Raw genomic sequence first — 12,414 nt, forward strand, 5'->3', positions numbered from 1 at the left:
CTTTTCTTTGTGGTGTTCCGAAACAATCCTTTTCCCCGACAAATTGCTTGGCAGTTGTGAAAAGAAACATAACGCGACAACTATACATACTTTTATACGTGTCTGATCAGTTTCTGCGGATCCGCACAGATCACTTGAATGTCATGGCCATCTATGGCCGACAAGTGAGTATGATTGCCATAGATGGCCATGACATTCAAGTGATCTGTGCGGATCCGCAGAAACTGAATTGGGCCATCCGATTGGTGGAAAATATAATGTGAATGTCATGGCCATCTATGGCCGACAAGTGAGTATGATTGCCGATGGTTTTGGAGAAAATGCCTGCTTACTGTCGAGGAAATGAGTTGTAGATGTTGCAATAAGTTTTAGACCCGTGGAATGCCGCTGCCGATCGAATCTAGCCCTACATAGATGCTGTCAACGTGGCTGGAATTAATAAACGAATTTAAAAGGTGAGTTTTCGCTGTCTTGGGTGATCCATGATTTTGGCTTGGAATTGCGGAGGTAGCTGTTTTCGGTGAGTCGTGGCGTATAACTTTTGAAATAATGATCCGATTGTGACCATTTATAGCTCATTTTGTAGGGAAATTATCTCGCCTTCGATCCGTAGGCCTCGACAGGGCCTTAAATAATAGTTTACATGGTGAAATCTAACTTAGATTGAGTAGGGGGTGGTTCCGTCGTTACATCCCTTTCCTTTTATATAGTTCTAAGATAGGGTCTATATACCTATATGTCTTTCTAACGCTGTTTCTAAGCGTGACACGCCCCTGTGCACCGTTAATTCCCGTGGTTCACCAACTAGGCCTAACACCGTTTAGCAATTAAAATGTTGCGGAATATGTAATAAAGTTGAACATGTTAGTATTTACTACTTACGTCTTAAACATTTGTAACCAGCCCATCCCGGCTCACACCCATATGGACAAGCGTCAGTTCCATTACAGGCAAAACCCAGATAGCAGTGACACTGGCTGTTGCAATCGTCTCCAGTCCAGCCAGGTTCACAGTCTGAAATATACAGTATCGCAGTTTCACGTGTAGATTTCCCAGCTGTAACATTAAGGTGACATGAAACTTGTACGCAAAAACATATTGTATGTTACTTGTAAAGAAATGTTGTGTAGAAAAGAGATGCATTAATAAGTTTACTAGTACGGGCGGTCACGTCTAGTACAGAGTAGCTGTATACCCTACCTCCCGGTAGCCACCTCACGTACAGAGTAGCTGTATACCCTACCTCCCAACAGCCACCTCACATACAGAGTAGCTGTATACCCTACCTCCCGGTAGCCACCTCACGTACAGAGTAGCTGTATACCCTACCTCCCGGTAGCCACCTCACATACAGAGTGGCTGTATACCCTACCTCCCGGTAGCCACCTCACGTACAGGTAGCTGTATACCCTACCTCCCGGTAGCCACCTCACATACAGGTATCTGTATACCCTATCTCCCGGTAGCCACCTCACGTACAGAGTAGCTGTATACCCTACCTCCCGGTAGCCACCTCACGTACAGGTGGCTGTATACCCTACCTCCCGGTAGCCACCTCACGTACAGCGTGGCTGTATACCCTACCTCCCAATAGCCACCTCACATACAGGTGGCTGTATACCCTACCTCCCGGTAGCCACCTCACGTACAGAGTGGCTGTATGCCCTACCTCCCGGTAGCCACCTCACGTACAGGTGGCTGTATGCCCTACCTCCCGGTAGCCACCTCACGTACAGGTGGCTGTATACCCTACCTCCCGGTAGCCACCTCACATACACAGGTGGCTGTATGCCCTACCTCCGGTAGCCACCTCACGTACAGAGTAGCTGTATACCCTACCTCCCGGTAGCCACCTCACGTACAGGTGGCTGTATACCCTACCTCCCAATAGCCACCTCACATACAGGTGGCTGTATACCCTACCCCCCGGTAGCCACCTCACGTACAGAGTAGCTGTATGCCCTACCTCCCGGTAGCCACCTCACGTACAGAGTAGCTGTATACCCTACCTCCCGGTAGCCACCTCACGTAGAGAGTAGCTGTATACCCTACCTCCCAACAGCCACCTCACGTACAGAGTAGCTGTATACCCTACCTCCCAATAGCCACCTCACGTACAGACAAACTGTATACCTCCCGGTGGCCACATCTTGACAGTTTTCCATTATCCTTGATAATACCTGTATGTCATTTTGGTAACTGAACATGTCAAACTTGTGTGTATATCTTCGTTCTACTGCTGCAAATAGATTGTGCCAAATCTCGGGTAATGCATTAGAGTGTGCACGGTATGCTGTATTCGACCATATAAAAACTGTTGCATTACTTCCTTGGAACATGTTCCTTGACTAACGTAGTGTGTATCTTGTGCAATGTATTTCGTCATGTTTACGTAATGTTCTTCACTTATATGTACTTCTATAATTGATTGTAAACATACTCTAATAATTGGTTGTACACATGCTCTATTAACTGATAGTAAACATTTGTACTGAACGTATACTGATCATTCTGAGGCTGTCTAACACACTGATTATGTATTCACTCAGGTATTGTGTTGTGTGTTGTGCACTTTGGTACCTCTGTCAAGAAAACTGGTTCCGTGATTCTTTTTAAGACAAATACGGTATGGACACTTCAGGGACCTTAAAGTAGCTCTTATTTGTTCTCTTCTGGTCTGAATGCGCCTGATGCTTCGAACCACACAGACGTAAGGTCCTTACCAGGTTTTTTCCAACATACATAAGGGGAGTTGTCCGAGCAATAGGAAGGCACCCAAAAGCCATCATAGCCGCGGATCCTTGCACACTTTTTCAAGTATCGTTGAGAAGCACCCTGCCAGTTAACATATTTGACCTGCAACTAAAATAAATCATGACAGTGAGTTCTTTTGTGTATTGATATGTAGTTATTTACCTGCTTGTCTATATATCTATCCAACTATCATTTACCTACCCACCTACCTACCCATCCACTCTTCTGTCTTTTTTCTATCTATCTGCTGAAACGTTTAATGAAATATACACGACAAAACGCTATTTCATATGTTCATAAAGAATCTCTGCTAAAAACTGTCACTTTCCACTGTCACTTCGAATTTCAACCTTTCGCAAAATGTAAACACTGGCTCGTCCGCCATTTCAAACTGTTGCGTAACTGTCTACTTCCAAGAAAATAAGTAGATCAGACGATTCCATTATAGTGTGGCCAGGGGGGTACAGTAACACGGCACATAAAACAATAGGCTGGCTTCGGCCGTGTGGAGTTATGATTATAAAAATATGATTATCAAATTAATCATTTGAAACGTCAAGCTACGCGTTCCGCTTCAAATGAAATTTAGAGACTATCAATTCGGTCTAACATTCATCTAATTTCCAAACACAGTTGTTTAGATTACTTTTGTTATGAACTTTCTTTCTCACCCTAGAATTCTCATTCCACTCAAACGGTCCGTATCTGCGACGTAAACCAATCCATGCGTGCGTGTGATCGTGGGCAAGATCTAGAAAAAGGAAATTATTTTCAAATGAAAACTGTACGTAATTAGGAACACGTATTTGAACAACGTCAGAGTAGCTTCATGTTTCTGTTACTGGAGGGTAAGTTTGTGGGGGATATATGTACCACCCAAGCCATGGAGGACATGTGTGTACCACTCGGCAGTGGCTTTATAATTTACAAATGTGTCCAACGACCAAAGATATCAGGTCTTCTCAATCCTACCATGAATCTATGATTTTGTTTCATGTTCCGAAGTAGACTATTTGGCAATCAGAGGTTTCTTATTACTAAAACTCTCCTGCTAAAGCAACTAATGTATCGGCCTGACCACTGCAGATTCATAGAAAAAGTACATCTTCCGGTATTGATTGTCAAGTGGCATTCTGAAATTAGGAAGGTTGTTGGCTACAAAATACAGACACCACAGCAATATGTGCAAATCAAGCTTGTGCTGAGAATGCAGTTCAAGCTGACAACATGGAGGATGACATTTTCTGCGCCTCAATCACGGACTGTGAAATCTTACTGTCGGCGTCCAGATGAACGGTGTAATATACATTACATGTTTTTTGCGGTATAGAAAAAATCCTTGCGAGGCTTGCTTTATCATTTGTCTCGCTAACTGGTCTATACTGGCTTCCGATGCATCTGCTACACAATTCTAAAGCATCTTCAATAAGCAAATAAAATATGATGTTCAGCTCATTACAGCGAGATCATCAAAAGGCATCGGACTTTATCACAGGACTTCTTGTTTATTTGCATTGAGCGATGTTTCGGTGTAGATTCTTGCACCGTTTTTAAGTTTAACATCACTCTGTGTAAACAACAAGAAGTTGTAATCCATAAAGTCCAATGCTTAAGTCTATTACTGTCTCACCAGCTCCTAGAATGTAGATCAAACGTAAAAAGAGAAATTGTGCTCTGTATTATCATTGTTTTCTGTACATCAAACATACATCCTATTTTCAGCACTATTCTCGTCTCACACCACTTCAGTCATTATCGTCAATAGCATAAAATAGTAGAGTGGTGCCAGTGTGGCAGATAGGTCTGATGTGTTTCCAATAGAGCGAGTGAGTGAGTTTAGTTTTACGCCGCACTCAGCAATATACCAGCTATATTGCGGCGGTCTGTAAATAATCGAGTTTGGACCTGATAATCCACTGATCAACAGCATGAGCATCAAACTGTGCAATTGGGAAGTGAGCGAGCCTGACCACCCGATCCTGATCGCCTCTTACGACAAGCATTGGTTACTGAAGATCAATATTCTAACCCGGACATTCACGGGTTGTTTCCAATGTAGAGTTATGGTACCTGCAGTGATTATACTTCTACATTACATCATCAAGTTTAACGGTGTTACATTCAGAGAAATTACATAACTCCACATTGAACATGCAACTCCCCTATGTCCTTAGTGGTAACTGACTTCTTTTTGCAGAATGTGTGTGTTTGGCGATAATGAAGTCAACTCTCCCTGTCATAACTCAGAGGATGCATAACTAAACATTCAAAACACAACTACAATGTCCTTACTGTTCACGGACTTTTTACATGATTAACGAGTCTGCAGAATCTGTGTGTTTGGCGATAATGACGTCAACTTCCCATATTAAGTCTCATTTCAATATACCTTCAACGACTTTATTCTCTTCTTTGTTGTCAATCAAGGCAAGTGCAGCAGAAAAGCGTCGTTTGCATCTTCCAGACGCATCATTCCAGTCAACATGTTCATTTAGGAACTTGTAGCACTTCTCATTCGCCTTTGTCCAGTCCTCGGGACATTCTGGTAAAAGGAACAAGGCCTTCCATGACATTGTGCTGTACCCACAAGGCTGCTATACACGTACATGTACGGTCTCCAGGTTACGTTCACAAATTCAACGGTTTTCAAACATAACTATGAACTATTTCAAATTGAACAATAAGCTTAGTTCAAATAGTGTTTGATGGATAATTAGGAGATGTTTTGTACTCTTCTCGATCATTAAATATCTGAAATTATTGCTATTAGACGCGAGTGCTTCATTTCGCCATTTTTCGTGCAAAGTAAATGAAGCATTACAAATGAATCAGGTTAAAGTTGGCAGGCAAATAACACCTTATTCATACCTTGATATCTTCTTGAGTGAACAGCGTTGGATATATAGGCGAAGCAAGTGATCAGAGTAAGCAACTGCATTTCTGTCCAAATCTACAAACACTGTGCTAAACTAACATGTATCGTTGGCTGGTCACAGATTCAGAGCATCAACCGGATGCAGATAATGGCTTTCATGGAGTCAGGGTTAATATCAGGACGTTAAAGTGGATTTGAACATATTACAGATTATTAGCCTTATCACAATTAGGTCTTGTAAACCTTTTAGAAAGTTCGTGAAGTTCACATCCGTGAATATGTGAGGTACACTGTCAAAGGCTGCCAGTAGGTCATATAAATAGAGGAGATAGATGAAACATACGGAAAAAAAACGTTTATGAGAGGATATTAAGTTGTTTACATGCTTGGCTGATGTTTTTTTTCTCTATGGAACTATGAGGAAATAGGACAATGCAGCAGAGACTGATACGTAGCATGTCGAGAAGAGTTAATGTAGTCATTAATTCTCACGGACCCTACACACACTATTGACTGTAGAATGGTTAAAAATCTTCTCAAGTGTGGAAAGTTTAAAATAATGACCTGGATGTAACCGATGGGACTAGTGTTTCACACTGAAACATTTATACAAAACACATTTTTTTCATTTGTGGTTACAAAGTCCATATAAATGCTATCATCCAATTGATGTTGTCAATTTTGTTGAGTAACCAAATCGTTGTCAAAGATGTGTCATTTTTTTGCATCCCAGGTATCTAGAAATCAATCTGAGTTTCATATAATCGAAGAACTTCCTTTTTTTAATCCGGTGGCGCTTAGCTTATTGTTCTGAGTGTCACAGGGTTTTATAACACGACCACTCGGCTGGTGTTCAATCTCTATATTCTGCCATTTGCCATTTGGGGTTGGTCAAACACGACCGTGCCATAAATCTGTAATTAGGGAAATTACATAGAGGGCTGCCACTGCCAGCATGGTGTGTGCCGGGCACATGGCACATGCAGCTTTTATATCACCTGAGTGCACAGACTGCAAGAGCAGCATGTGGCAGAGCCCAGGATGTACCTGCTGGCAGCCAGCTCATCTGTATGGCAAGCTGTTAGGGACAAACATTGTAAAATGTGCCAGGGGTGCTGTGCTGTACATTGTGTGAACAATTGAACCTGTGACACCTTCCCCCTCCTCAGGAAAATGTCGTCCTCGACATTATAAAACATCTGAAATACAATTGAAACTTCAAATATTACTACATGTCTTAAAAGAATAATTCCTGAAATGAAATTGGGAATTATCCAAATATTTCATCATTTTCATCATTTTACTGCAAAATATACGCACCACTCCTGAACCAGTCTGGTGGCCTCCTTTCACGACCTGAACGTCGAGGAATAAAAGGACTGGCACCCGGATCAAGAATGGAATCTTGGGGAGAACCGGTTGAATTCTGTTCGGAATTCAAAACAATTCCTGAAATGCCATTTACAGTAGCTTCTTCAGTGCTATTTACAGTTTCTGTATCTGAAGAACTTGGTTGATCCAAAATATGAGAGTCAGCATGATTCAACTCGACAGACGATGAAGTGATAGAAACCTCTGGGTTACCTTGGTGATCTCCAATATAGAGAAAACGAACTAAATCCTCACACTCACTTTCATCTTCAGAAGAAATATCTTCAAAATCTATCTCCTTGAGTTGTGTTCTTGTGTGCTGTGCAGGCATGGTCACATCTGGACATAAAAGGTAGTAGCATATTTCGATGCAATGTCTTTACTTTACCTTTTCCATTCTCTCTTTTCGACACATATACTGGTATGTCCTTATTTGGCTGACTGACAACTGTATATGGGCCACTGGACCAGAATTCTGCCAATTTGTGCTTTCCTTTTAGACCAACGTTCTTCACAAGTACTCTATCTCGTTCTGTAAGAACTGCTTCCCTTACTCTCCTGTCATATCTCTTCTTGTGTCTGCGTGCAGCTTTACTGGACTCCGTGGAAGCAATGTTATAAGCATAGTCTAACCTTTTCTTCAACCTGGCTACATACTCGACACCTGACTGTTCTTGCATGTCATCTGGATTAATGCCAAGGAAAGCATCTATAGCCAAACGGGGATGACGCCCAAACATCAGATAGAATGGTGAATAACCAGTGCTATCATGCCTTGTAGCATTGTATGCATGTACTAATGCTGGAATATACATTTCCAATCCGCCTTTTTATCTTCCTCCAAGGTACCCAACATCTTGAGTAAAGTCTGGTTAAATCGCTCTACCATTCCATCTCCCATTGGGTGATATGGCGATGTGCTAGTCTTGACAGTGCCAGGCAGTTTACAGAGGGCTTTGATAACCTTTGACTCAAAATTGCGACCTTGATCACTATGTAGCTGTGCTGGAAACCCATAGTGAAGAAAGAAATCAAATAATGCCTTAGCTGTTGTAGTAGCTGTTTGATTCCTTGTGGGAACTGCATGTGCAAATGTCATAAAATGATCCGTAATCACGAGAATATTCCCACATCCACCTGCTTCCCCCAGAGAAAGGTAATCTACACAAACTAATTCCATAGGTTGACTTGTAGAAATATTCACAAGTGGAGCTGCAACTTGATTAGGAGAACATTTTCTGCGAATACATCTACCACAAAGCCTGATCTTTGTTTCGACATCTGTAGACAACCCTGGCCAATAAAACCTGGACTGAACTAAATCTACTGTTCTGTCTCGACGCTGATGTCCCATGTCATCATGAAACGCATCCAAAACTAATTTCCTCCATTGTCTTGGCAATACAAGTTGATATCTTAAATCACCTTGATGGAACTTTTTTCTGTATAAAACACCATCCCTAACCACAAGTTTCTTCCACTGTCCTAAAAGCCTACGCACTCCATTGGATTCTTTGCAAACTAGACGAGCAGTTGGTTTTCTCCCCTTTGTGACAAAATATATCACTTTGCCAACATCCAGATCTTTAGACTGTTCTAAGACCCAATCCACATTCCTAAAAGGAACAGTACTCTCCTCCACAACATCTGGTGAAGTTGCCAAACATTCAACCATGTTCACAGACTACCACAGAGAACCACAAATAGCCTTAACAACATTGGACTGAATATCTGTAGCAGAAAGGTTTGGGTGACGAGATAAAGCATTTGCATCCTTGTTAGCTTTTCCAGCACGATAGAATAATTTTAAAGTCATATGTTGACAATGCTGCAAGCCACCTGTGCCCTATCGCGTCTAACTTGGCTGTTGACAAGACATATGTGAGGGGATTATTATCAGTTCTAACCTCAAAATGATTGCCATATAGATACTCATGACACGTATCACACACAGCCCATTTGAGTGCCAAAAACTCCAATTTATGTGCTGGATATTTTTTTCTGATTTCCTCAATGCACGATTAGCATAAGCAATCACTCGTTCCTTGTCATCTTGGTGCTGATACAAAACTGCCCCCAAACCTTCACTACTGGCATTCAATAGTAACAGGCTTCTCATCCATAGCACCGACTGAAGAATCATCACTATCATCGTCCAAATGCAAAGGCAAACAATCCATAACCTGAACCTCTTGCAAACTACATAGCTCTGCCTTGCGAGGAAGTGTAATAGTTCTAGCAGACAAATTGCAAACCTTGACATAGACAGTAGTAGTCTTACGCTGACCCTCAATTTCTACAACTCTAGGACAAACACCTGAACCCTCAGGGCTAATCTGTAACTGCTCCGTCACAGCACAGTGTTTACCTGGACTAGTATGCACTATACCCTTCAAAGTGGTCGCCACCATAGGTTGCAGAGTAATAGGATGCTTACTGGATGACTTGACAGTACCTAAACTACCATCTGCCAAGGCTCTGAGACAATCTGAGGTGCCTTACAATAGAACAATCTGATAGTGTTTGTATCAAGAATCATTGGAACCTGGGCACTAAACTCAGTATCCTTGACTACCAACACTGGTATCATGTAAGAGCTATCATTAAATTGGACACAACGGAGAGTTCAAAATAGCCAATGTACGGGAGTATATCACCAGTAGCGCCGCTAACCTTCAACTGAAACTCTTCTATGAGACGTAACCTAAGATCACTTAAGTTCTGATAGTAGAAAGACTCTGAAACGGTAGTAACTTGAGATCCAGTATCTAGCAAAACAAGACATTCATCGCCATTGACAAGAACAACAGTTTGTACACTAGGGCCTACCATTCTAGCAAACAAATCATTGGAGCGATCACCTTTACCGACAACTGTTTGCTCTCCTCAACAGAAGTCTTTAGTGGTTTAAATCTGTATGACCATGATCACCAATAATTCCTCTACCACGACCAACTTTACTTTCAATAGCAGCTAACCTCTGTACGATCTCACTGACATCTTTTTCTAGCTTCGATGAAGTAGACTGACTCAACGCCTTCTGATTCTTTTCTAAGGTATCAATTCTCTTGAGAATATCCTTTAAGTGTTGAGAAACATCTGAATCAACAACTTGAGAACTAGTATATACTTTCTTGTGTCTAACATCCTTGACATTAACAGATCCAGTAAGTTCCTGTTCCCTGACAACTCTGAGTAAAGAATCAAAATCTGAACAATTATCAAACTTATGCCGTGTTGCATCCTTCAGTCTATCATTCCTTATACCAATCCAAAACTATGTTTTCAAGATACACTCAAGAGCATCCTCATGTATAAAGTCCCCCTTAGATTTAACTTTCAACAAAGTATTTTGAAGTCTACATGACCAAGTTGCCAACGATTCACCCTCCTTCTGGCAATCAGTAAAACAATTCTGCAGCAACGTATCAGCTGAACTAACAACGCAATAAATACTGTCAAACTTACTCAAAATATCATCCACTGATGCATGTTCACCAAGCAGAAGGGCAGCTCTACCAGCTCACCCTTTAACGACTTCCCAACGCCTTGTGCTAAGACAGAGGCTGGATAATCCCTACTATTCAACAAACACTTAACCTCAAACATCCAATTCTCAAACGAAGACTCCCCCTTGGCATCACTACCTGAGAATACAGATATACGGGGTGGTTGAATGTATTGTGTGTTAGGTGGTAACAGTGAACTTGCCCGATGTCTGGGACTGGAAGGTTGAACCTGATATCCTGAAGTCTCTATTTACTTGATCATCTTCTGAATATCATCCTCACTCACTCCAGCCTTGCTACGTTTGGTTTCCCAATCCTCTTCAGTTCCGCCAGTGGCCATTGCTTAAAGGGTCAGTGATAAAAGTAGACAAATAAATACAAGTCCTGAAAATCTAGAATACATCAGTCAGCAAACATCAAAATTCCACTCATAAGGATAGGAATCACAGCTGGTTCCCCAAGACTGTCAGCTCTGAAAACAAAGTCAAGTATTAACAACATGGTATCAAATTGTGTTCATAATTCAAAATGTGCAATGCAGTTGTTAAGACAGTTAGGCATGTGATAATTTCCCTATGACAATTCTCACACTCGCACCAAGCTTTCAATCTCCTATCAAAAGTCTAAGCTAAGATGGACTAGCAAAACATTTCAAAACCTATTCACTGTGTAAATAGTATAAAATAATATTCAACTATTCCGAAACATGAAAGAAGTAATGTCACAACCCAGAACTACCTCACATTACTTCAATGGCATGTTAAACAAATGGCACAATAAACATTAAACACATGTGAAATTCAAATAAGCATTCTATAGTGGACAGCTGAAAAAGAAACAGAATGGTCAATACATTGATCAAATGTGCAACAAAAGTCCATGTGACTAGTCACGTTCAAACGTTCAACATAAGTTCATGTGATAAAAGTATCACAAAAAGTCAACTTCCACAAGCGGAAACGCAAAACAATCCATGGATAGTATTCATGAAACAATATAGTCAGTCACAGAATAACACAAATGAAAGTCATTCCAAAATGTCAAATGAATGTCTGTTCACAATATATTATGTACATCGCGAACGCGAAACGCGAGTGTGCACACCTATGACGGGTAGTACTAGTACTCGACGTACTGTTAATAGTACTACTGCCGGCAACGTATCATGATGTTATCGGGCCCTACCACAAAACCTGGTCACCAGAACACTGACAGGAATACTGTATCCATCGATGAAACGATGCCCATGGCCAGTGGTTAAAGTTGTCATGATGTGGCAGTCATGTAGTTATGGCGGTCATGTTGATGTTATGGCTGTCAAGTTGTTGAGAACACCAGCCCCACGTTGGGCGCCAAAATGTCGCAGGGTTTTATAACACGACCACTGGACTGGTGTTCAATCTCTTTATTCTGCCATTTGCCATTTGGGGTTGGTCAAACACGACCGTGCCAAAAATCTGTAATTAGGGAAATTACATAGAGGGCTGCCACGGCCAGCATGGTGTGTGCCGGGCACATGGCACATGCAGCTTTTATATCACCTGAGTGCACAGACTGCAGGAGCAGCATGTGGCAGAGCCCAGGATGTACCTGCTGGCAGCCAGCTCATCTGTATGGCAAGCTGTTAGGGACAAAAATTGTAAAATGTGCCAGGGGTGCTGTGCTGTACATTGTGTGAACAATTGAACCTGTGACATGAGTATATATGACCTACTGGTATCCATTGACAGTGTACCTCGTATATTCACTGATATAGACTTCACGAACTTTCTAAAAGGTTTACAAGACCTGATTGTGATACGGATAATGATATGTAATATGTTCAAATCCGCTTTCACATCCTGATATTAACCCTGAAAGCCATTATCTGCATCCGGTTGATGCTCTGAATCTGTGACCGACCAA

The 12,414-nt window shown here is 41.6% G+C and overlaps 1 protein-coding gene across 2 annotated transcripts in view; it reads right to left on the reverse strand.

Annotated features, from left to right (window-relative positions):
- LOC124261948 overlaps positions 1–5,739 on the reverse strand; it is a 60,282-nt gene extending 54,543 nt beyond the window's left edge. Inside the window, exons 1-5 of one of the 2 annotated variants that reach the window (XM_046696310.1) lie at positions 5,623–5,739; positions 5,144–5,296; positions 3,426–3,505; positions 2,724–2,862; positions 883–1,014 (exon numbers count right to left, since the gene is read on the reverse strand). In XM_046696310.1, the coding sequence (XP_046552266.1) occupies positions 883–1,014; positions 2,724–2,862; positions 3,426–3,505; positions 5,144–5,296; positions 5,623–5,692 (574 nt within the window). In that variant the 5' untranslated portion in view covers positions 5,693–5,739. The remainder of the gene's footprint in view (positions 1–882; positions 1,015–2,723; positions 2,863–3,425; positions 3,506–5,143; positions 5,297–5,622) is intronic. The other variant, XM_046696309.1, reaches the window with a different exon arrangement.
- Between the last annotated feature and the right edge of the window lie 6,675 nt (positions 5,740–12,414).

The sequence above is a fragment of the Haliotis rubra genome, unplaced genomic scaffold (genome assembly GCF_003918875.1).
Source record: "Haliotis rubra isolate DU_JTF1 unplaced genomic scaffold, ASM391887v1 Scf819, whole genome shotgun sequence".
Classification (NCBI taxonomy): domain Eukaryota; kingdom Metazoa; phylum Mollusca; class Gastropoda; order Lepetellida; family Haliotidae; genus Haliotis; species Haliotis rubra.